The sequence below is a fragment of the Ictalurus punctatus genome, chromosome 28 (assembly GCF_001660625.3).
Source record: "Ictalurus punctatus breed USDA103 chromosome 28, Coco_2.0, whole genome shotgun sequence".
Lineage (NCBI taxonomy): Eukaryota > Metazoa > Chordata > Actinopteri > Siluriformes > Ictaluridae > Ictalurus > Ictalurus punctatus.
This window is the reverse complement of record NC_030443.2, coordinates 16,102,558-16,126,487: the sequence shown is the minus strand read 5'-3', so window position 1 is coordinate 16,126,487 and position 23,930 is coordinate 16,102,558. Positions and strand designations below refer to the sequence as shown.

Sequence of the window (23,930 nt, the reverse complement as noted above, 5' to 3'; positions counted from 1 at the left end):
TGTTCGTGTCGAATTGTTCTTTTTTCATTGAAAACGAGTAATATTTTGTTGAATTATACACACCGTTCTGTACACCTGCTCAGTCGTGTAATTATCCAATAAAACGATCACTTGGAAGCATCGCCATGGATAAAATCATGCAGAACAGGCCAAGAGCTTCAGTTAATGTTCACGTCATACATCAGAATTTGGGGAGGGGGTGATCTCAGGGGGATGTTCCTTGAGATCTACTTTCCTGCAGGTTTCATCTCCGACTGAAATCTGACACGCCGGTTTTAGTGGGCACGATTATGTTCTTCATGAAGGTAGATCGACAGGAACAGGGTTGGTGACCACTACCCTGGGGTTTACACACAACGGTGCGAAAAACACAAACGTGAGCGGCACTTCTGTGGGTGGAAACGCTTTGTTGACGAGAGAGGTCAGAGGAGAACCTGGCTAGACAGGTTCGAGCTGACAGGAAGGCTACGGTAACTCATAACCGTTCTCGGAACAACCACGGTGAGCTGAAAAGCATCTGGATGGGCTACAAGAGCAGATGATCACACCAGGTTCTTCTCCCGAGGCTACAGTTCATCAGACTCAAGGGTTGAAGATTGGATCAAGTCGAAGCGATATCTGTATAATGTTAAACAGTGATCCTGTGTCCACTGTAGCATCGTATTCCTGTTCTTGGATGGCAGGCGTGGAACCTGACATGGTTTTCTGCTGTTGTAGCCCATCCATCTTGAGGTTTGACATCATCATCAGCATCTGCATGATTTAATGCACTGTGCTGCTGCGATATGATTGGGTGATTGGATAATTGCATGACTGAGCAGGGGTTTCTGATAAAATGGTCGGGGGGTGGATATTAATGTCAATCATTTTAATATGTGGCTCATTGTTATATTAACACACGATGAAATATTAATACTGATTATAAATTTTTTTGTGGCATTAATCGTGATGTGTCTTTACTATTTGCTGTCCGAACCAGAAGTCTACAACAGAACAGCTTCGTTTCAGAAAAGGCTTTATGTATCTAGCCTTTAGAACAGTCGTTCTCAAATCGGGATCCCTAGGCATCCAAGGAGCATACCCAGGTTTTCTGTGTGTTTTTTTTTTTTTTTTTAAATATTTAATATTTAGAACGTATACGTATTAGCCTATTTGACCGGTCCCTTAAATTGAATGACTTTAAGTCAGACCTTAGTAACTATAAATAATGTAGAATGTGTTCTGTCAGTGGGAATGGATAAAAAATTATTATTATTATTATGGTACTAATAAATAGACAGAATATCATTGTAATATCCTATTAGAACTTTGTGCTTAGCATGATTGCTTCACATCTCCAGGGTTGGGGGTTCAAATCCTGCCCCTGCCCTATGTGTGTGGAGCTTGCATTACATCTCACCGTGCTTCGGGAGGGGTTCCTTCGGGCACTTTGGTACTCCTCCCCGAATCCAAAGACATGCACTGTAGGCCGATTGGCGTTTCCAAATTGTCCGTAGTGTGTGAATGTGTGAATGATTGTGCAATGCGATGGGTTGGCTCCCTGTCCAGGATGTCCCCCGCCTTGTGCCCCGAGTTTCCTGGGATAGGCTCCGAGCTCTCCTCAACCCTGTGTAGGATAAGCAAAAATGCATGGAGGGATGGATGGATGGGTGGATGGATATCTCCTAAGGGGGGTCAGTGGCATTTCTTTTACAGTTAAAGTGGTTCCTGGCTATAAACAGTTTGAGAACTCCTGCTTTAGAAAGATCTCGAGTCCTCGAGGAACCGGCTTTACAATGCTAAAATGCTTCATCCACCTTTGTTAGATATGTAACACCAACAAAGTAGAGGAACGTAGTAAGTAAATTTGTCATCAAACAGTGTTTATCTGTTTTCTGAAACAGGGAACATAGGAAGGGAACAATGATTGATTATGATCTTTTATTATCTTTGCTATAAATACAGACATGAACTTTGTGTCTAAGTTAGTAATAGTCCTGAATAGATCATACAGAATCACAGACTTCTCTGTGTGCTGCACTTTGATTGAGTTTTCAGTGCAAATGAGGGACAAGACCAGAATCCAGTATATTTCTTTATTTACCAACTTGTTTAAATAAGGAATGAAACACCTGGGACAAGCTGTTATAGGGAAATAAACAACAGTGTATTGGTGTGATACAGCAGAGTTACTGTCACCACCCCAAAGTTCATCATTTTCCTATAAACACATGTCCTGAAGTGTTTCATTCCTCTTATGCCGTAGAAATTTCTCAGCATTGCCCATCTGTACTGATTAAAAGGTCTAAAATGAGACTTTTTAAATCATTCTCAGTTTTATCCATCCATCCAACCATCTTCAGTACCGCTTATCCTTCACAGGGTCGCGGGGGATCCTGGAGCCTATCCCAGGGAACTTCCCAATCCCAATCCCTTCCCAACCCTATCCCAGGGTGCACAATGTGGGGGTTAACCTGGATGGAGTGCCAACCCATTGCAGGGCACAATCACACACACTACAGACAATTTGGAAATGCCAATCAGCCTACAATGCATGTCTTTGGACTGGGGGAGGAAACCGGAGTACCCAGAGGAAACCCTTGTAGAATGGGGAGAACGTACAAAGATGGGGATTCGCACCCCCATCTCCGAGGTGCAAGGCAAACATGCTCACCATTAAGCCACCGTGCGCCCTATTATTAGTTACATTTACAATTAATCAGTTTTAAATAGTTGTTCACTCACCAGCCTCTTTTTCTATATATCTTTTAATAAATAAAATTAAAAACAATGCAGCTTGTCATGTCAGTATCAACCACAAAGTTCTCCATCCTGAAAACCCTTAAAGTTACAGCTTTACTTCTGACTGTTACAAAGTGCTGACACTGGAGACTCCTTCCATATATGTTACATCAATGTCTCCTCACCATATCATATTTTTCCCCCCAATTCCTTGTGTTAGCTGTTACCGTAGAAGTGATATTGTATTAGAATAAAGTGAATTAATATAAACCTTGTACGAAGAACCGTTCTCAGAGCTACTGATATTAAGTAATTCATTTATATCGAGACATTTTATAAGGCAGGAACCTTTATCCATAAACACAGTGAGAATAAATTCTTTATTCTAATATTTTGAGATACTGGATTTTTGATTTCCGTGAGCTGTACGCCGTACTCATTGAAATTAAAACAACAAAAAAGGCTCGAAATATATTACTTTATGTGTAATCAACCTAGAATAAATGAAAGTTCCACTTTCAAGATAAGGTCAAGATGAAATTAAAAAAAAAAAAATAGATGGTCATTTTTGTGACATTTTTGTGACCAGAATTTATTGAGAAGTGATTAGAACAAATCTCTTTTATGTGGTGAAACCTGTAGTGACTTATCCTTTTGATAGTTTTATGAGTCACCACTGTTATTTAACACCTACAATAAAATTTTGAAGTCCACTGCTTTTTCGAATAATTCTGTGACTACCTTGTGAAACACTTATAGCCAAGTCAACTGCACAGAACGTGTGGGCTTTCGGGGTTTTGACTCATCAAATATAGTAAGTCTGTTATGTGTAAGCACTTCTCTGGTGCCACAAAAAAAAAGGAAAAAACAAACAAAAAACAAAACAAAGATAAGCCAAGTTGATAATCTGAAGCACTTAATTAGAACTGGGTTCGGTATAAAAGAACCTCCAGCAGTCACCTCGAGTTAAGATGAAGAGATGCTCAAGATGCAGAAGAGCAGGTTTGCTGGTAAGAGATGAAAGTCTTGTTCAGAAGTAATGGAATTGTGTTTTGGTGCTTGGAGTTGAACTGAACTTGTGAATATGTTTTCTTTTATTGACAGTGTTTTGCCTCATTTGTGTACTACTGGCCATAAAGGCAGGCACATGCAGTCAGAAGAATGTCTGTCTTCAGGAGTTGCAGGAAACCGCACATAATATCATCAAACCTCATGTGGAAGTGAGTTCTTAACAGTTTTCAGAATATTTTGATTTTATTGTAACTACAGTATGTATGAGATAGGTCATCATGTGTAAATACCTACAATATCTACACTGCCAGTCAAACATTTTTTGTTTAGTTTTAAGTTAAATATTAAGTTATTCCCACTAGAATCTGAGACTGGATGATGACGAAATCCCTAAATACAGACAGTGAACACTGCCCATAGTGGAGAAACTGTAATAAAATGTTAAACAAAACAAAACAAACAAACAAACAAAAAACTGCCTGTATATGTACTGTGAGTATTATATGTATACTGTTAATCAGTTGGTATTATTTGCAATTTCTTTTAGAAGCTCTCAATGAACTGTCATCACTTAACTGAAAACAAGGTAAGCCTCATTAGGCATTTTATCATATTTTATTCTAACATTGAATATAAAATCATTGTAATGTTTACATTAACATTAATTATATGGTGTTAACGTTATATTGAAGTTTGAACGTCTATAGGATTGTGTACTGAATTTGTTTTTCTGTTTGTTTTTTTAATGTTCAGTTTTCGAATAGGACTAATTGCATTGTGAAATGGATGAACATTAATTATACAAGTTCTGAGGAATCTGAGGGAATAACTCAATTAAAATATATATCAAGCCTCCTAAAAGGAAGTATGGTAAGGCACTATTAACTTTTGTGGTTTTCTGGAGTTTGTGGTTTTATGACAAGCACTAAAGCATTTTTTCATTTCATTTCAGTTCACGCTGCAGGATAGGCACAAGTGTTTTAACATGAAGTGGAACCAAAGCACTACTTGCAACCGTAATGAGTGTTTGAGCAGGTTCCTGAAATGTTGGTGTAGATTTATAGCAACGGCGATATGACCTGCCTGGTTTTTACTGCAAATGATTTGGATCAGTGTTTTACCTGCTCTTGTGACCTTGGCTTTAAAACCAGATTCAGCTCATGAAGGGTCTGGTCATTAGCTGTTGGCTGAGTTGTTGTGTGTTAATGCAGTGAAAACACTAAACTGTGGACTGTAGGTTCCTGGGATTACGGACTACAAATGAATGCCTTTATTTATTCTAATTTTATACTTTGTGATATAAACATGAAATTTAACCTTGGCTCTTTTGACTAATAATCGTAAAAGTTGTTTTTTTTTATTATTATTTTTTTTTTTTTTACATTTCATACTTTCATTGTTTATTTTATTTAAAAAAAAAATTATTTCAGTGATTTTGTTGATTTGTTATTTTATTTTTAAGAAATAAACTTACATATAAAATGAGCACATATGTTGTTCCCAGCAACTTTTTCCCCACCAAACATTTTAAATACTTCAGTAAAAAAAACTAACTTAAAATAACTATTATTATTATTATTATTATTATTATTATTTTAGAAATTGTCTTTGAAAAAAATGATAAGAAGAAAAGAAAAGAAAAGAAACATCCTACTGATGCTTGTCAGAAGGAACTGATTTTGTGGAACTGAAAAATACTTTCATTAAAAAAAAAAACAACTAACAAACTAAGAATAACTTTTTAGCAATTATCTTTTAAAAAGAGAGAGAGAGAGAGATCACATCCTACTGATGCTTGTCAGAAGGAACTGACTTTGTGGAACTGAAAAATACTTTAATTAAAAAACTAACAAACTTAAAATAACGTTTTAGCAATTAGCTTTAAGAAACATCCTACTGATGCTGGTCAGAAGGAACTGACTTTGTGGAAGTGAAGCGCAACCCGGAACCTTTTTAGTGTAACTCCCCGCATCAACACCGCTCGTTTAGGCAGTAGGAGCAGTGTAATATTTTAGCCATGTTTTAACTGAATGCGTTGTAAATACTTTAAGCCAGGATTTAGACATACACAAACAAGATGTCCGTGGTGGGGAAGAAAGGAAGCGCGATTTTCTCTGGATTTAGAGCACTCGGGCTTTACTCCAGCCATCTTCCACACGTGGTCCGTTTCCACAAGAAACACCGGGAATTTTATGTGGTGACAGCTGTTGGCCAGTGTTTCCACACCTACAATGTAAGTCAACAAAATAATAATAATAACAATAATAATAACAAGTTAAATCAGTATTGAAATATTGCTTGATTAAAGTCTAAATAGCTAAACTATATTTAACGTTGCAGGGGGACTCCTGACAGGCTTTGCCCGTTAGTTTCAACCCGAACCGTTAGTCAGAACCGTGTATTTGCTTGCCCTGCACTTAATATATGCTTGGATTGAAAATGAACGTCGAGAACTTCAAAATACAGCTCTGTTTTGCTCACGTGGTGTGTTCCACACGGAAGGTTTAAACAGTACGCGGTGCGCGCGCACTCTTTCTGTTTCCAAACACACACACACTGAATGGAGCTAGTTAGAAAAGCTCTTTTCCTTTTCGTTTTTATCGATCATTTGGAAATAATTCCTATTTGAATCGTGTCCTTGTGTGGGTACCTGGTCATTTGGGAGCTGATTACTAACCTATAACAGAATTGGCATTATTACTGACAGTCCCTCAGAGACTTTAAACAAACAAACAAACAAGTCAGTCAGTTCAGATAATCCTGTAGTATTAAATATAGAAGTGACTCAAATGTTTAACTCTGGAATACAATTAAACTTCAGATAGGTTATCACCTCACCGAGGTGATGTTAAATGGCAGATTTCTCACCCTGGATATTCCCTTGGAATGTTACACTAAAGATCAGTAATCTGTCACAGCAATTATGTTGGGTATATAATATATATATATATTATATTTATTATCTGCAATACTACGTGCACATCTTGCCTGTGTGAGATTATTTAGGTACCAGATGAAAGGTTTTGGTGTGACGTAGACAAACTGAAAGATTAGATGCTGCTGATTCGACTGTTGCGCTCAGCAGCTGGGAGATTACACTTGTCAGATAACCTCCTGAGCTATTAAACATCCTTTCTAACAAGTCTAACAGTGATGAAAGCTTAAACATAACATCATAGGTGATGTATAAGGAGTTGGAGAGACGTTATATGGCGCGAGGCAAGGCAAATTGATTTCTATAGCACAATTCATACACTGAGGCAACTCAAAATGCTTTACAGTGGGAGTGGGGGGGGGGGGGGGGGGGGGGGGAGTTTTTAACCTTGACTGAACTTTTACCAAAAAATTTGAGGTCTTCTGGAAGATGATTCCAGTTATGAGTAGTGTAATAGCTAAAATGCAGCTTCTTCCTGTTTGGTCCTGATGTTCAACACTTTTAGTAGACTTGTTCCCTTATTCTTTCATCATATCTGGTATCGTATCATCGTATTTGGTCCTAGGTTATTGAGTCACCAGAGTTATCGTAGGTTCTTTTTTTTTTTTTTTTTTTTCTCTCTTGCCTCCCCAGCTCAGTGGTTCTGAAAGTGGGTATTGGGGATCCCCAGGGGTCTATTAAGCATAGCCAGGGGTCAATGCGGTGGAATTTACAACCCACCGTTATCAGAGTTATTATATATACAGAGGGTCCTAAAAGTCTTCATACTGTAGAGGACTGTGTTTGCCAGCACCACGTCTGTCATGCCTTCGTCAGTGGACGTTTGTGGACGTCCACGTCTTCTCGTTCGGTCCGCAACACGTCCAGGCTTTTTGAATTTGTTAAAACGTTTGGCAACAGTGTCGTGTGTGTGATGATGTGCTTGTCATGTTTCCTGTTAAAGTCCATCGCAACCTTGCGACCGCTTCCCGATCCAGCCATGGGAATGAGTTCATTATGGTCTTCTTTTGTCAAAGGTGTTATTAAAGGCTATCTAATATATATATATATATATATATATATATATATATATATATATATATATATATATATATATATATATATATATATATATATATATATATAATAAAACCATGCTTCTTTGAATATCCTGTGGTGTAGTGTTAAATCTATTATTAAAAATGAAAGAATACGGTACTCTCCTTAATCGTCCACGAAAGTGACCAGGTAAAGTGAGGGGAAAAAACTTTTACGATTTTTAAGATTTGATCGTTTTTCCCACATGTATACTAAGGATTTTGTGTATTGTTATGATATATCAAAATCCAGTGAAGTCCTTTTCAGTTCTAGGTCATAGAATGACAAAATAAAGGACAAGTTCACGGGGGTGAATACTTTTAAATAAGGACAAGTTCAAGGGGGTGAATACGCTATTCGAATATGAAGGCATATTGTTTTCAAAACTTGTTATAATGATGTTTTGGATGTTCAAATGAGTGTTTAAATCTAATTTTGCTCATGCCACATCCTTACAATTAAAATTTCAATTCAAATGCAAAAATGTTATCTGTTGAGTTGTTTTGTTTTTTTTTAATGCGTCTGGAATAATGTCTTTAATCTGATCCTGTTCTTAACACTTTCTTCAGGTAAAGAAACTTGGAATTGTTGCTGTCAGTAAGTAATGCACAAATATTTTAGTACCAATATTACATTCAGTTCTTGTATACTTTTTATTTGTCGGTATTTAAACAAAAAACAAACAGCCATCTTTTGTTCTGATTTGTTGTCCAGGCAATGCCCTTCCTGAAGACATCGCCTATCTCGCTGCTGACCGAATGCTCGTGTACGCTGCACATGGGAAAGTCATTTCAGCTTTCGCAAAGAACACTGAGGTAAAATTCCTTTCTATACAGAGATCACTCACCAGCCACTTTAATAGGAACACGTGTACTGTACACCTGTAATTATCCAATCAACCAATCCTGTAGCAGTAATACGCTGCATAAAATCATACAGAGCTTCAGTTAACGTTCACATCAAACATCAGAACGAGGCGGATCTCAGTGACTTTGACAATGGAACTTTCGCTCACAACAGTCTCTAGAGTTTACACAGAATGGTTTGAAAAACGTCCAATGAGCGGACGTTCCTTCAGGTGGAAACACCTCGTCGATGATGGATCCCAGGAGAACGGCCAGATGGTACTAGACAACGATTCTTCTCAGAAAAGACGTACATAGAAGTCTTCCAAAATGCCTCCCAAGGAAAAAATCTCATCTTATAAGGAAGAATTCATATCAAATATTAAAGTGAAGGACCTTTCTATAGCTGTTGGTGTTGACACTGTTGGAATGTTGTAAATTTTATCGGTGTAGTGCTGTAAGAATTTAAGGATTATCCTGGATCTTGCCATGAAAATAACCACTGGTGCTGACGTGGCATTAAAAAAAACAAAACATAAAATAATATGATTGGCCAGACAGGTTTGAGTTGACAGGAATCCTCAAGTTTTATGGCTAAAGGTGACCTGGCTTTCTCGCTGGCTGCTCCTAGGCTTTGGAATAGTCTTCCTCTCCATATTAGATCTTCCCCTTCCATTTCTCTGTTTAAATCCTCTTTAAAGACCTATTTGTATTCTTTGTTTCAATTGAGGGTGTACATTTTTCATTGGTCCTTTTTTGTTTTTTGTTTACTCTTTCTTTATTTATTTATTTATTTATTTATTTATTGTTTTATATTTCCTGTACAGCGCTTTGGTTTCAGCATCTGTTGTTTAAAATGTGCTTTATAAATTAATCAACTAAACTGAACTAAGGCTACAATAACTCAAATAGTCAGGTCAAGTGACTTTTATTGTCATTTCAGCCATTTACAGCTGGTACAGTACACGGTGAAAGAAAACAACGTTCCTCCAGGACCTCTGTGCTACACAGAACAACACACTAACCAAATGAGGAGACGACAAACTAAATAAGACCTAGACATTCTACATGAAGTGCACGTGCAAACAAACACAAGACAGTACAGTAACTATTAAAACAGGACAATAGCACAGTAAGTGTCAGTGTAGCGCTGAGCAGTACACAGTTCTAGTGTGAAAGTGTCACCCCCCCAAACAAAACACTCTTTACAACCGTGGTGAGGTGAAAAGTATCTCAGAATGCACAAGCTTGTTGTAGATGATCTACATCAGCGCAAGAACCACTCCTGTCTGCCAAGAACAGGAATCTGAGGCCACGGTGGGCACATGATCACTGAAAAGTTGAAGATTTAAATTTTTGAAGATATATATTTTTTTTTTTTAGTGTTTATATGCTTTTCTGTCCGATTATTTTCCCGGTCATTTCGTAAAATCTTAAATCGTAATGCCCTAAGTAAGAAATAAAACATTCGCTGTGATATAAATATTTAGAATTAATTCCTCTTTAAAAAAAAAATTTAAAAAATGGTGGTCTGTGTGCGCATAAATGTATGATAAACTTTTGTTTTTAGATCCTCCTCATCGCACTTCGCACTTCACAACCCCATATTACCGGTCTACTTAACTATGTTTCAGGTCGTTCACACTTACGAAGGCCACCAAGCTGATGTCCATCTACTGCTTCCGTTTGGAGACCATTTGATTTCCGTGGACAAGCAAAATGCCGTCATTATCTGGGATGTGGAGTCAGAAGGTCTTAATAGATTGTTTCTTGATTGTATCATTTTAGTGAAATTACTGAACCACTGTCCACACCATGTCACTGTGCTGATTTATATATATATAAATTTAACCCATGAACCCATGGTGCTTTTCTTTTCCTTTTCAGATGTATACTTACAGATTTCATTTGACAAATCCACTTTTGAAGTCCGGGCTGTTATGCACCCGAGCACCTACCTGAATAAAATCCTGTTTGGAAGCAGTCAGGGGAGTCTTCAGTTATGGAACGTCAAATCAAAGTATGCCATTTTTACAACATTATAGCAACCGAACACCACATTTAACCCTTTAAACTTGCAGCGTGTTGTTTATCTTAAAGCATATTCTGTATAGTAGTAGCTACCTAAGGAATTAAACACATCAGGACGTGCTGTTGTGGGAAAATAATCAGCGATGAGATGTGGCTGAGGTACATTTAACACCTCGAAGTTGATTATTTTCCTGTAACAGTACATGAACTACAGCAGTTTGCCAGCAGTTTGCACGTACCCCCCCCCCCCCATTTATAGCTATATATGTGATTTTGTGGAATGTCTTTCAAACAAATTCCTGTTATTACTTACATTATAGCAGCTATAAATAGTAATTCCCTTACAGCCTCTATTTTCCCCTCTCTTGAAGTTAATGAAACAAAAATAAAACCTTGGTAAGTTTGTCATGTTAGTAAGAATCCACAATGCATTAAAAAGTCTTATTTCTCGAAGACTTTCCTGTGGTGGAAAACTTACTGACTGTTACAAAGCACCGACACTGGAGACTCCTTCCAAAAACTTCTACTAGCCCATAATGTGTGCTAGTGGTTACAGTAGAAATGTTGACGTATTACTGTTAACAAGTGCATTAATGTAAACCTTGTAGCTGGCACTGCTGTCAGAGCTGCTGTTCTAGAAAACTAATCAACAATCTGACCAATCAGATCGCAGAATTGTTATTGCGCTGTGGTTTAATATGATTATTCAGTAACTGCAGGTTCTAGGTGTTTAAGGGGTTAAAAGAACCAACACAGATGATCATTGAGTGTATACAGAGCGCAAGATTATTCTATACTGACATTTCTATACTGTCATTTTTCCCTCAGCAAACTTTTGTTCACGTTTCCTGGTTGGGGATCGGCAGTGACCGTTCTTCAGCAGGTCAGCGTCGTATCTCTCTTTTAAAACGTCTTCATTTAGACTTTTTTTAATCGGTTATGGTTTAATCCTGTTTTCCCGATGGCCTTATTTACTAGACTCCAGCGGTGGATGTGGTTGGTGTGGGCTTGGCTTCGGGGCAGCTCGTCATCCACAACATCAAATTTAATGAAACTCTGATGAAGTTTCAGCAAGATTGGGGTCCAATCACCGCCATTTCTTTCAGAACAGGTCTTTTTGCCATTGCACTCTATCATCAGTATGGAATAAAACACAAAGGGGGCATGGTGAATCCCCGAAGTTCAATATTTTTATTATAACGGCGTGTCTTGAAGTTTTTCATCCCTCTTGTACTGCAGCAATTTGAAAACAATTACCATTTTTCTCTATTAAAGAAGGAGACTTCATATGATTTATCTTCTATTTATAGTTCCATTTAATGTCTGCAAAACAAGTTAGCTCCGGTTATCACTTACGTTATAGCAGCAAATCCTCCCAGCTTGCCATATTACCAAGAACCCGAAAGACTTTCTCGTATAAGTTATAGCGTCACCTCTGGCTGTTACAAAGTGCTGACACTGGAGACTCCTTCCTTTAATAAACCGTAAATATATAATATCCCCTTAAAGAAAATGTCACCATATCAGTGATTATACACTTAAAAAAAAAAGTTTATATGGAGCATCTGCCTTAGAAGTCCATGTGAATTAGCTGTTGCTATAGAAACCAGTACGTATTAGAATGAATGCATTTGGCTTGCAGACTGACCAATCATAATTGAGAATTCAAGACACTGTAGTATAATGACCTTTTTTCCTTTTTTAAAAAAAAAAATGGTGTAGTAGTAATAACATTATTCCACGTTTATTTTATTCCTGTAGATGGGCATCCAGTGATGGCTGCTGGGAGCCCTGTTGGACACATAGGATTATGGGATTTGGAAGCGAAGAAGCTGATTGGTCAGATGAGAGACGCACACACCACGTCGATAGCTGGCCTCACCTTCCTGCACGGTGAACCCCTGCTCCTCACGAATGGAGCTGATAACGCCATCCGGGTTTGTCTTCATCACTTCTTCCTCAGTGTATCCTGCTCATTCCTGATGACCAAGACTATTTTATTTACCATACCTTCATCCATCCCATATAATTAAATGAAAAACTCCGTCTTCTTAACGATGAGTAAAATCTCCTCAGTACCAGTTTATGCACTGGTCCGTGATATTCCTGTTGTTTTGTAGGTTTGGATTTTCGACGTAGCGGGAGGTGAAGGACGTCTGCTGAGATTTCGTATGGGTCACAGTGCCCCGCCCACCAAGATCAAACACTACGACCAGAGTGGACAAAACATCCTCAGCGCCAGTATGGCCTTTCTGCCACTTATTTGTTTCATTATTTGCTCTGCTAAGACGTACAAACCAAAGAAAATCTATTACACTCGTAAAATAACACGATCTATACGTATTGTTTTTCCAGGCCAAGATGGCTCACTGCAGTCTTTTTCTACTGTTCATGAAAGGTTCAACAAGAGTCTGGGACATGGTAAGAGTTTGCCGATGGGACAGAATAAAGCGCTTTATACGGCCTAAGGGACTGTAGTTACGTGTACAGTATATATTAACCTGTTATTCTTTAGTAATTGCTGTAAATTAGTTCTTGAGTCACTACAGTGAAACTAGATCTAACTAGATCAGGACCCTCTAAGAGCTCCTGCGGGTTAAAGGGAAATTCTGTTATAAAACTATAATTTAATATATTATTTGTCATTGTTGTAATATTCTGTTGTACAGCACTGTATCGCTTACTGTGTGCATTTTAGCAGAATTCCCGATTTTTAAGTCGTTTTCCTGTTTTCACCCGAAAACTACAATAGCCGGGATGCAATACGTAATTCAACCATCGGGGATCCCTAATATGATCGCCCAATCAGGATCTCTGAGTGAGACACATGACTCTGATCTGTCGAAGGCATGGACTCCAGAAGACCTCTGAAGGTGTGCTGCGGTATCTGGCACCAAGACGTTAGCAACAGATCCTTTAAGTTCTGTGGGTTGCAAGGTGGAACCCACCAAGGGAAAATCATCATGTAGCATTGCTAGCTAAGATTAAGGTAGCTGTTAGTGTTGTTGCTAACTTCAGTTATTTGGCTCGGTGGAATTTTGAAAGACCTACACTAGATCTCTGCTTGCCTCCTGTTGCTCTTGTTCTGTATATGCTGTCTCGAGCATGTATGGTTGGATGTCGAAGTGTAACAGTAACTCTGAAATTAATTTTTTATCTGTTGAGTCATTTCTGTGTCTTCAGTAATCTATTTGTCCACTCGCGATAATTTTGAAAAGCAAAGTGATCTAGCCAGATGGCTACTGCTAATAAATAATCTCCTCCATGAATATACCATTTTCCAGTGAGCGCTTCCGGGTACTCTCGCTGTGCTGTAAGACCATGATCTGGCATGTTTACAGAGTGTCCCTTTAAGCTGTTAAATACTATACATTCATGATTATATTAATCATAGGTCATTTATAGTTCTGTTTAATGTGGAATATCCTCGGAACAAGTTAGTTCCTGTTCTCTCTTTTTTTTTTTTTTTTTTTTTTTTTTTTTTACAGTGTAAACATGTTCCTCCTCACCAGCCTCTTTTTTCAGCCTCTGGGTTCTCTTTTTTGTTTGTTTGTTGTTTTTTTTTGTCTCATGAAATTAACGCCAGCTCATCTTTTCACCGAGAAGCTGAAACGTGCAAAATCTTCAGTCCTGAAGACTTTCCCATGGCAGAAATCTTCACCATATCAACGATTATACGTATTTCGATGATAAATAACAGCAAGTTTTATTATTAAATGCGTAGTTGATGTGGCGTGTCCGGCATGCGAGTCCCTGTGCGAGATGTTGCTATAGAAACGACGTATTAAAACGAGTGCGTTGATATAAAACCTGTGATTTGTCTTCCAGCTGGATGTAATGTCGGTGGAATTAATGTTGTCCAATCAGATTCGAGAATTAAACCGTGCTGTAGTGTATCTAAAACTGGATTTTAATCCAACACTGGAGCGATACAGTATAAAGTAGATCCAGTTATTTCTGTTGGTTGACGGTGCTCTGTCAAGCCCGCGTGAATATGATGGTGACAAGCACAACGACGCTTTCTTCCATCGAAGAAAAGTAGTCCAAGCTCCGAGAGAATGAGTTATACAGATTCACGCTTTGATCGACAAATCCATGTTGAATTTGCCGTGTTTTTGGAGTGAAACGAGAAGGAAATTTTAATCTGTAGTACTCTCACGATTGCTACTGATGTCATAGAAATGATAGAAATTTTCATCTCCAGGGTCTTTTACCAAGAAGAAAGCCAAAAAGAAGGGGGTGATGTACGACACGGCGAAGCTTCCACCCATCACCACTTTTGCATCAGGTGCGCATTTCATCTGTTTTATTAATGATTGTATATATATATATATATATATATATATATATATATATATATATATATATATATATATTTATATTTTTTAAGCTTTGTATTTCTTTAGTACTTTTCCTATCAAGTGCATAGCGTAATTTTTTGTTAGTGACGGTGTCTTTACATGAATGCCAAGGATGAGCGAGCTCTCACTTATTGTTGTGGTTAGATTGTCGAAGATTAGAGTGTTTACTGTAAATGCTCGATTCTTATCTTGCAAGTTATTATAAAGCACATTCGGAAAGCGTACTCGAGTAATAAAACCTAAAACGTAGGTGTTTTTTAACTGATGAAATGATGTGAACTGTGACTAATAATTATCTTAAACTGTTACAAGATGATTTTTGTTTTAAAGCTTGGAAACATAATTCATTCTATGTAAGTTTGCCCTTTGTCTATATACTCCAGCATGTCTATATATTTTAACGAGGTAGGGCCAGGGGCGCTCATCCTCAAGTCCCACGCTGCCGATTGCACATTACACATCTTCAAAAGTGCGCGGATAGCTATAGCACTAACTACATTGTCACAATGGTGAATTGGCTCGAGTCCTGATCTTGATGAGATACTAAAATAAGCCCATTCTGTTGATGTGTAGTATACAGCCATGGATGAGATCCTGGGTGAGAGTAGAGACCTTTTGTGATTTTGTACTTGATTTGATTTGTAACATCTAAAAAAAAAATTGTAGGCTCGTAGTCTGCAGGTAGAGCGCGCAATGACACCAAACTACACAACGTGGTGTTGGACCTGGAACACAAAGTCGCTTAGGTTTTGAGATCATTTAGAGAGAACCAGACATCTTACAACCCTAACGGTCTTTTAAAAATATTCGTTTTTAAAACGCACACATTAGCACAGCTTAATTGCATGGACAAGCAGGGGCACCGGGGTTCTCATTAAAGTGGCTGGTGAGCATATATGTATGTATAGATCTACATACAGTGCCCTCCACTAAAATTGGCACCCTTGGTAAATATGAAAAATGAAGGTTTTTTTTTGTTTTTTTTTGGAAATGCGATTAAGTACGAGTACATGTTTTCAGTAATACTCAAGCAAAGTATAAACATGCCTAAATAATACTTAAGTATAGTAATAAAGTATAATTATGTAGGTATCGTCCACTCCTGGTAACAATAGTTGTATAAAAGAACTTGCACTTGGCAGTGCTGACCATACTTCAGAAAAGTGTATCATGATGATCATGTCATCCAACGAATTAGTTCTGTATTTATTACACTCTTATTAAGTACTAAGTATATCTGCTAGAAGCCTGTATGTCAGCCGAATGAATAGCATGAACTAGTTTTTCTGCATTTTGAGGCAGTTTTAGCTCAGTGGTTAAGACGTTGGACTTTTTCACCAGAAGGTCGTGAGGTCAAATCTCATCACCGAGCTGCCAAGGTGCCACTGCTGGACCCTTGAGAAAGACCCTTAACCGTCAACTGCTCAAATGTATAAATGCGACGAATGTACTGTAAGTCACTCTGGATAAGGGCGTCTGCCATATGCCATAAATGTAAATGTATTGACATTCTATTTCTTATCCTAGCAATATTTCTGACCTGAAAAAAACCAATCCTAATAATGTTATCTACATGAGCTTCAAACGAGAGACTGGAATCAATAATCACAACAAGGTCTTTCTCTGCTGCACATGATGATAACTGAAAGGCCACTCTGAATTATTACGCAATCTCAAAACTTATTTCTAGCTGCTTGTGGTCCTTCAGTATTTCTGTCTCATCAGAATTCAATTAGGAGGAAGTTACTCAGCATCCAGGGTCGAATGCGCTTTTCACTTTCCTCAACTTTACTACGCCGGTGTCTGTCATCTGGCTTTGCTGAAACCTATACAGTGGCTCTGTGTCATCAGCATAGCAGTGGAAGCTAATACCGCGTTTGCGAATAATTGTACCCAGAGGTAGTGTGTGTATATATAGAGAAAAGACAAATAGGCCTAAAATAGAACCTTGTGGAACCCCAAACTTTAATGTGCATAGAGAGAATGAGTGTGTCTAAGCTTTTGATAGTGTGTATATATAGTCTGACTCTAAAACAGGTCTTGCAGCCGTAAGCTTTACGCAGTATGTATGTTGCAGTGTTTGTTACATTTATGTTACATTGTAACGTGGTGTTACATTTCTTTAAAATACTGAATGTAGTATTTAGATATGTCCAGGATATTTTGTTACATCTTGGTTCTTTGTGTATAGAAACGGCACGTCAGAGTGACTGGGACGGCATTGTGGCTTGCCACCAAGGTTTTGTCCTGAGCACAACTTGGAATTATCAGAAAGGCTCTATGGGGACTCACAGGCTGGAACCGGAGCATTTCAACAAGAACCGTGCTCTCAACGTTCATGCCACGGTGTGTGTGTGTGTGTGTGTGTGTGTGTGTGTGTGTGTGTGTGTGTGTGTGTGTGTGTGTGTGTGTGTGTGGGGCATACAGGGTTCAATGTAAAGTATGATTTCATTTAAAAATCGTGCCTCTACAGGCTGTAGACGTCACTTCTTGCGGGAACTTTGCTGTGATCGCGCTGTCTTCGGGACACATAGACGTCTATAACATGCAGTCGGGACTCCACAGAGGACAGTATGGACAAGACCGAGGTCAGCTCACATGTGACATCACTTCCTGCCGCACTGAATTACTCTTGCTCCTATAGCCAACTCGTGTTCTTGTGTGATGTATCTGCAGCGCATTCGGGGCCGGTTCGAGGCGTCTCGGTCGACGCGCTGAACCAGCTAACGGTCAGCGCCGGAGCCGATCGTCTGCTGAAGGTGTGGAAGTTCAAATCGAAAGAACTGATCAACACACACAGCCTGCATGCGGCACCGGCTTCCACACTCTTACACAGAGACAGGTGAGAGCGGGCAGCTCGAGACCGTCGAGGTAGAAGTCTGAAGGCAGCTCGTTCTGTATCACCAACATGTTTCCTTCTTGTATTTACGGCGAATTTCCGCAGTGGGATGCTGGCCGTTGCTTTCGATGACTTCACGATCAGTATCTTCGACATGGAGATGAAGCGTATTGTACGCCACTTCTCTGGCCAGCGTGGGCAGATTAATGATATGGTGAGGGTTTTTTTTTTTTCTTTCTCCTTTCCTTCAAAAGGTCACGGTATTTCTGCACTCGTTGAGGTTGTACATGCATTTTTGTTCTGATCATAATAATTAACCGTTTTTTTCCCCCTCCTTTTTTACGTTACCCGTACAGACCTTCAGCCCTGATGGACGATGGTTGATAACAGCCTCCATGGACTGTACCATCAGGACTTGGGACCTTCCATCTGGCAGGTAAGACCTTAAGTGGCGTTTTCTCAGGCTTCGTCCTGGCAGACCATGGCGTCCTTTGAAGGAGGGGAAGACCAGGCTTTTACTCGGTTTCACTTTCTGAATGATTTACTCTGCCTGATTTTGGACGATGACCTTTTTGCCAAGTCATCCAGCTCACTTCTTAATGAACAGAGCCCAGTGAAATCGTCTCTAGAGATAACGTTTATCTTGTTCATCTTCAAGTAGTGATGCTTCAAGTATGATGGTTTATCTTTATCCTGTGGCCTTGTGGTTAACACGTTTTCCCCTGCTTTCTCACTGTCTCTCTTGTCTCTCATTTCAATCTTACTCTCTGTGTCACGGATGCAGTTTGGTCGACTGTTTCCTGGTAGACACGGCGGCCGTGAGTCTCAGCTTGTCACCTACGGGGAACGTCCTCGCCTCTGCCCATGTGGACAGTCTGGGTATTTACCTGTGGTAAGAGATTCAAGTTGGGTTTTTTTCTCCCTGTGATTATCTCGATTTTGGTTTGAACTTTATCTGGACATACCTGACACGAAATAATCCTAAATTCTGACACAGTATGACAGAAACATTCGGTGTAATCTGTGTGGGCTGGGTTTGTCTGATTCAACAGGATAAAACGTTTCTCATGTCCAACAATTATTGGCACCCTTTTGGTCGATACTTTGTGCTACCTCCCTTTGCCAAGATAACAGCTCTGAGTCTTCTCCTATAACGCCTGATGAGGTTGGAGAATACATGGTGAGGGATCTGAGACCGTTCCTCCAAACAGAATCTCTCCAGACCGTTCACATTTCGAGGTCCACGCTGCTGGACTCTCCTCTTTAGTTCACCCCACAGGTTTTCTATGGGGATCAGGTCAGGGGACTGGGATGTCCATGGCAGGACCTTGATTTTGTGGTCAGTAAACCGTTTTGTGATGATTTTGATGTATGTTTTGGATCATTGTCCTGCTGGAAGAACCAACCAGGCCCATTTGAAGCTTTCTGGCAGAGACAGTCAGGTTTCATTTAATATCTGTTGATATTTAAGAGAGTCCATGATGCCATGTATCCTAACAAAATGTCCAGGTCATCTGGTAGAAAAACAGTCCCAAAACATTAAAGATCCACCACCATATTTAACCGTGGGCATGATGTACTTTTCCATATGGCTACTTCTCTGTGCACCAAAACCACCTCTGGTGTTTATTACCAAAACGCTCCGTTTTGGTTTCATCTGCCCATAGACCCCGATCCTTTAACAGCCTTCTTTGCTCATATTTACCAAGGGTGCCAATTTTAGTGGAGGGCACTGTATGTAGATCTATACATACATATATGCTCACCAGCCACTTTAATGAGAACCCCGGTGCCCCTGCTTGTCCACGCAATTAAGCTGTGCTAATGTGTGCGTTTTAAAAACGAATATTTTTAAAAGACCGTTAGGGTTGTAAGATGTCTGGTTCTCTCTAAATGATCTCAAAACCTAAGCGACTTTGTGTTCCAGGTCCAACACCACGTTGTGTAGTTTGGTGTCATTGCGCCCTCTACCTGCAGACTACGAGCCTACAGTGGTCATGCTGCCTGGCACCTGCCCAAGCAAAGGTGAGCGCGTTGTCCGTATCCGCACACATCCGAGAAAATTCCACCTTATCGTTAGACACTCTGAACTCAAACTCGTGGCTCGTATGATTGACCAGATGACGAAGAGGAGGTCTTGGAAGCCGAGAGCTCGGAAATGGACGAGTACATGTCTCCCGTGCAGCTGGATGAACAGCTGGTCACGCTCTCTTTGCTGCCGGATTCACGCTGGAAGAATCTTCTCCATCTGGACATTATTAAGGTGTGTGTGTGTGCACCGTGAAATTCTTCTCTTGATCATATTGATGATTTATTTATTTATTTATTTATTTATTTATTTATTTATTTGTCACAATTAACACACAGTTTTGTGCTCACAGAAAAGAAACAAGCCAAAAGAACCCCCTAAAGTGCCCAAAGCAGCCCCCTTTTTCATCCCCACTATTCCGGGACTCGTACCTCAGTTCGCCCTTCCTGATACGTCATCGGAAAAACAGGTAACTACACGACCACAGCACTCTTACAATGCTCAGATCATCCCTTTCCTAGGTGTTAGTCAGTGTTTTATTCCTTACTCGTCACTTATCACCCACCCACTAATCATCTTTCTCATTCAAAGTCCAAGGTGTTCAACATTGGAGTTCTGGCCCAAAAGTCCAATTTCTACCTCCAGCTTGAAGAAGCGCTGGACAGCAATCTTTGTAAGGACAATAACCTCCATTATGATTCTGCCTCAATTCTGCACACGTAACCAAACGAAATGCGTTTGATATATCTTCGTAATGGCATTATTTGTTTATCTCGTTGCACCCGTTTCAGACGAGGCAGCGGTGAGGCATCTGAAGGAGTTGGGCCCTTCTGCTATTGACACAGAACTGCGAGGCTTGGCACCGGACATGGGTGGAGACGTTAGCGTCATGCAGAGCTTCCTCAGGATGATCAGCAGCATGCTGAAGCTGAAGCAAGACTTCGACCTGGCACAGGCCTATCTAGCGCTCTTTCTGAAGGTGTGTGTGGGTGGCAATTGTCTATTTTAATTTTATTTTTTTAAAGCTACTACACTGTGGATCAAAGAGCATGCAGGGCATCTGTTATCCATTTTCTTCCTACCAAACCATGTTTAAATCCCCCGACTACGTTATACAGTCCCTCTAGGATCTTGCCATTTTTCAATAGAAGAAATAAATGCAAAATCGAGCAAACTCTGCAATTTTCCGAAATGACTGCAGATTTTCCACAGATTTGGGCCAAGACGCGTCATGTCGCGTCATCACAACGCAGCCAAAGCCGCCTTCGATTCACGTGCATCAAACGCGAGTACAGCGAAAAGGTCTCATTTACCAACAAACGCCACAGTGAAAAACCGTGCAGAAATTATTTCATACAATTGCAATTTTGCCAATTGAGGTAGTTTTCAACAACAAAAAAAACAAAAACAAAATCAATCTTTTTTGGCTGCAACAATCTCAAAGAAACTGTTCGATTCTGTTGGATGACACACAATTCTGTATGGACTGGTAATAATACCTGTCAATATCATGTACAGATGAGTTTTTGGACTCAGCCAGCAGATGGCAGCAGAGTTTAATTAAGCATTATGGATATTTTCTACTTTATTTTCTATATTATCATCTACTACTTTCTTCTATATATTCTACAGTTGTGTTACTGATTAGCTAAATAATCTTTATTTACCCCTCAATAAATCGTTCCATAAAAATGTTAGAACAACGTTCGCCTCAGCCTCCGATGCTCCACTCGTGGTCCACATTGCGTCTGATATCTTTTGTTACACTTTTCTGGCTACAAGCTTCAGAATCTTGAAGCTTGAAGTCTAATCGGCTCTCCACCGTTCGGTAGTTTCCAGAGAAAAAGCAAACTTTGGAACGTTTTTTTATTTCCTGAGCTGTCTATAGAAATGTAGAAATACAGTCTTCTCTTGTGGTGATTTATTCCAGTCTTTAACTGATTTCCTTTTAGCTTCACCTGCGGTTAATTGCAGAGCAGCCTGTCCTCATGCAGGAGACGGAGAAAGTGCTCGACCTGCTAGAGGGGACTTGGACCTCCGTACAGACGCTCCTCAACAAGAACATGTGTCTCCTGTCGTACATCAAGAGTGCTCTGCTGTAGAGACCTGCTTCCTCCGCTGCCTTCGAATAGATTCTTTTGTTTTGTTTTTTTACTTTTTAAAAGTGCTAATAATAGTATTACTTGTGCAATTGTTGTCGTATTACATTTGCCTTGTATGACTACAAATGCTAAAATATATTGTATAAAAAAGTCTTGGTGGTTTGGAGTTGTTTCTGCGATGAAACTGAAGTAGAGAGAATTCATCGACACATCCTTATGTAGCGAGCTAGTCTGCTACAACAGCAGGAAGTACTCCGATTAGCTAATGCTACCTCTCCAGCTGTAGCTCTCCGACTTCACTAGCAAGCCAGTTAACATTAAGATATTATATTACCGAGGATACTACAACGCTAACAAACAGCCGGTTAACCTTTATTGTGTAATCTGGAAGCCAGGAGATGATGATTAACTAACTAACTAACATCAGGCTAGCTTGTGTAATCCAGGGGCCAAAGTGATTAGCCGTTTGCAAGCTAGTTAAGATGCTATATTGTATAAACCAGCAGACAATGACACTAGCAAGCTAACTAAGATTAGATTAACCTACAGGTGCATCTCAAAAAATTTGAATATCGTGGAAAAGGTCCAAAACCTGTAATTTTATTTAAAAAAGGCGGAACTTTCATATAATCAAAATTCATTACACATAAAGTAAAATATTCCGAGCCTTTTTTTTTTGTTTTAATCTCGACGATTATGGTTTATAGCTCATGGAAATCCAGTATCTCAAAAAAAATTAATAAATAAATAATAATAATACAGAAATCCATCCATCCATCCATCTTCTACCGCTTATTCCTTTTCAGGGTCACGGGGAAGCCTGGAGCCTATCCCAGGGAGCATCAGGCATAAGGCGGGGTACACGCTGGACAGGGTGCCAATCCATCGCAGGGCACGATTACATACACACTCACACACCCATTCATACACTACGGACACTTTAGACACGCCAATCAGCCTACCATGCATGTCTTTGGACTGGGGGAGGAAACCGGAGTACCCGGAGGAAACCCCCGCAGCTCGGGGAGAACATGCAAACTCTGCACACACAGGACCACGGCGGGACTCGACCCCCAGACCCGTGAGGTGAACGTGCTAACCACTAATCCACCGTGCGCCCCTAATACAGAAATGTCGAGCATTTCTCGCAAATGGCCTTTATTTCACTTTTTAGTGACCGAATTCAACAGCTGCCCTTAGACCCTCGTTATATGTGAGATGGGAGGTTCTTCCTTTCTTTTCTCTTACAAATAAACATTCATTCTTGTCTGTTGCATTTGTACGTGTCCTACAGATTCAGTCGATGGAGATTACACTCGGTTTATGGAAACGAAAGCGACCGTTGGCCTCAATGCCGCAGATATCTTTTGTACACTTTTCTGGACACAAGCTTCAGAATCTTGAAGGTTGATATCTGATCTCTGCACTTCGTTCTGCGCTTCTGTGTAAATGAATTGCAGTTTGTAGTGGGAAAGTAAACTTCTGAACATCTTTTTTCCCCGAACAGTCTATAGAAATCATATGAAAATCGTACTGTCTTCTGATGTCATTATTTATACCTGTCTTCACTTCATTTCCCTTGCTCTTTACCTGCGGTTAATTGCAGAGCAGACTGTCCTCATGCGGGAGCCGGAGAAAACGCTTGACCTGTTAGAGAGGACAGATCATGTGTCTCCTCTTGTACATCAAGATTACTTATAACTGCACATAAGCTACAGAGGGATTAGGTAAAAAAATAATAATAATAATTTTTAAAAAAGGCACCGAAGTATTCCTTTAAGCAAACTAAAGCACTCTGTATATTCGTATTCCAAAAAAAGCACTAATATGTGGGTGTGTGGATGGATCAGCTTGGGGCAGTGTGTGTGTGTGTGTGTGTGTGTGTGTGTGTGCAGGTTGATATTTGGTAAGGAGCAGTTCTACAACAGATGGGCCTCACTGTGTAGGGAAGCTCCAGAGTAGTCGTCCAAGCCCAGAAA

At 39.7% G+C, this 23,930-nt stretch overlaps 1 protein-coding gene across 1 annotated transcript; it reads left to right on the top strand.

The window, feature by feature from the left end:
• Positions 1-5,661: 5,661 nt before the first annotated feature.
• wdr36 (WD repeat domain 36) lies at positions 5,662-22,103 on the top strand. Its single transcript, XM_017460693.3, has 23 exons — positions 5,662-5,965; positions 8,314-8,341; positions 8,459-8,559; positions 10,224-10,341; positions 10,477-10,609; positions 11,449-11,503; positions 11,599-11,731; positions 12,382-12,557; positions 12,741-12,861; positions 12,976-13,041; positions 14,825-14,908; positions 17,173-17,327; positions 17,455-17,569; positions 17,658-17,823; positions 17,926-18,034; positions 18,177-18,256; positions 18,605-18,712; positions 19,748-19,845; positions 19,941-20,083; positions 20,202-20,318; positions 20,441-20,522; positions 20,641-20,828; positions 21,802-22,103. Exons 1-23 carry the CDS (start codon positions 5,810-5,812, stop codon positions 21,949-21,951), a joined length of 2,682 nt encoding a protein of 893 aa, XP_017316182.1. The 5' UTR covers positions 5,662-5,809; the 3' UTR covers positions 21,952-22,103.
• The last annotated feature ends 1,827 nt before the right edge of the window (positions 22,104-23,930 follow it).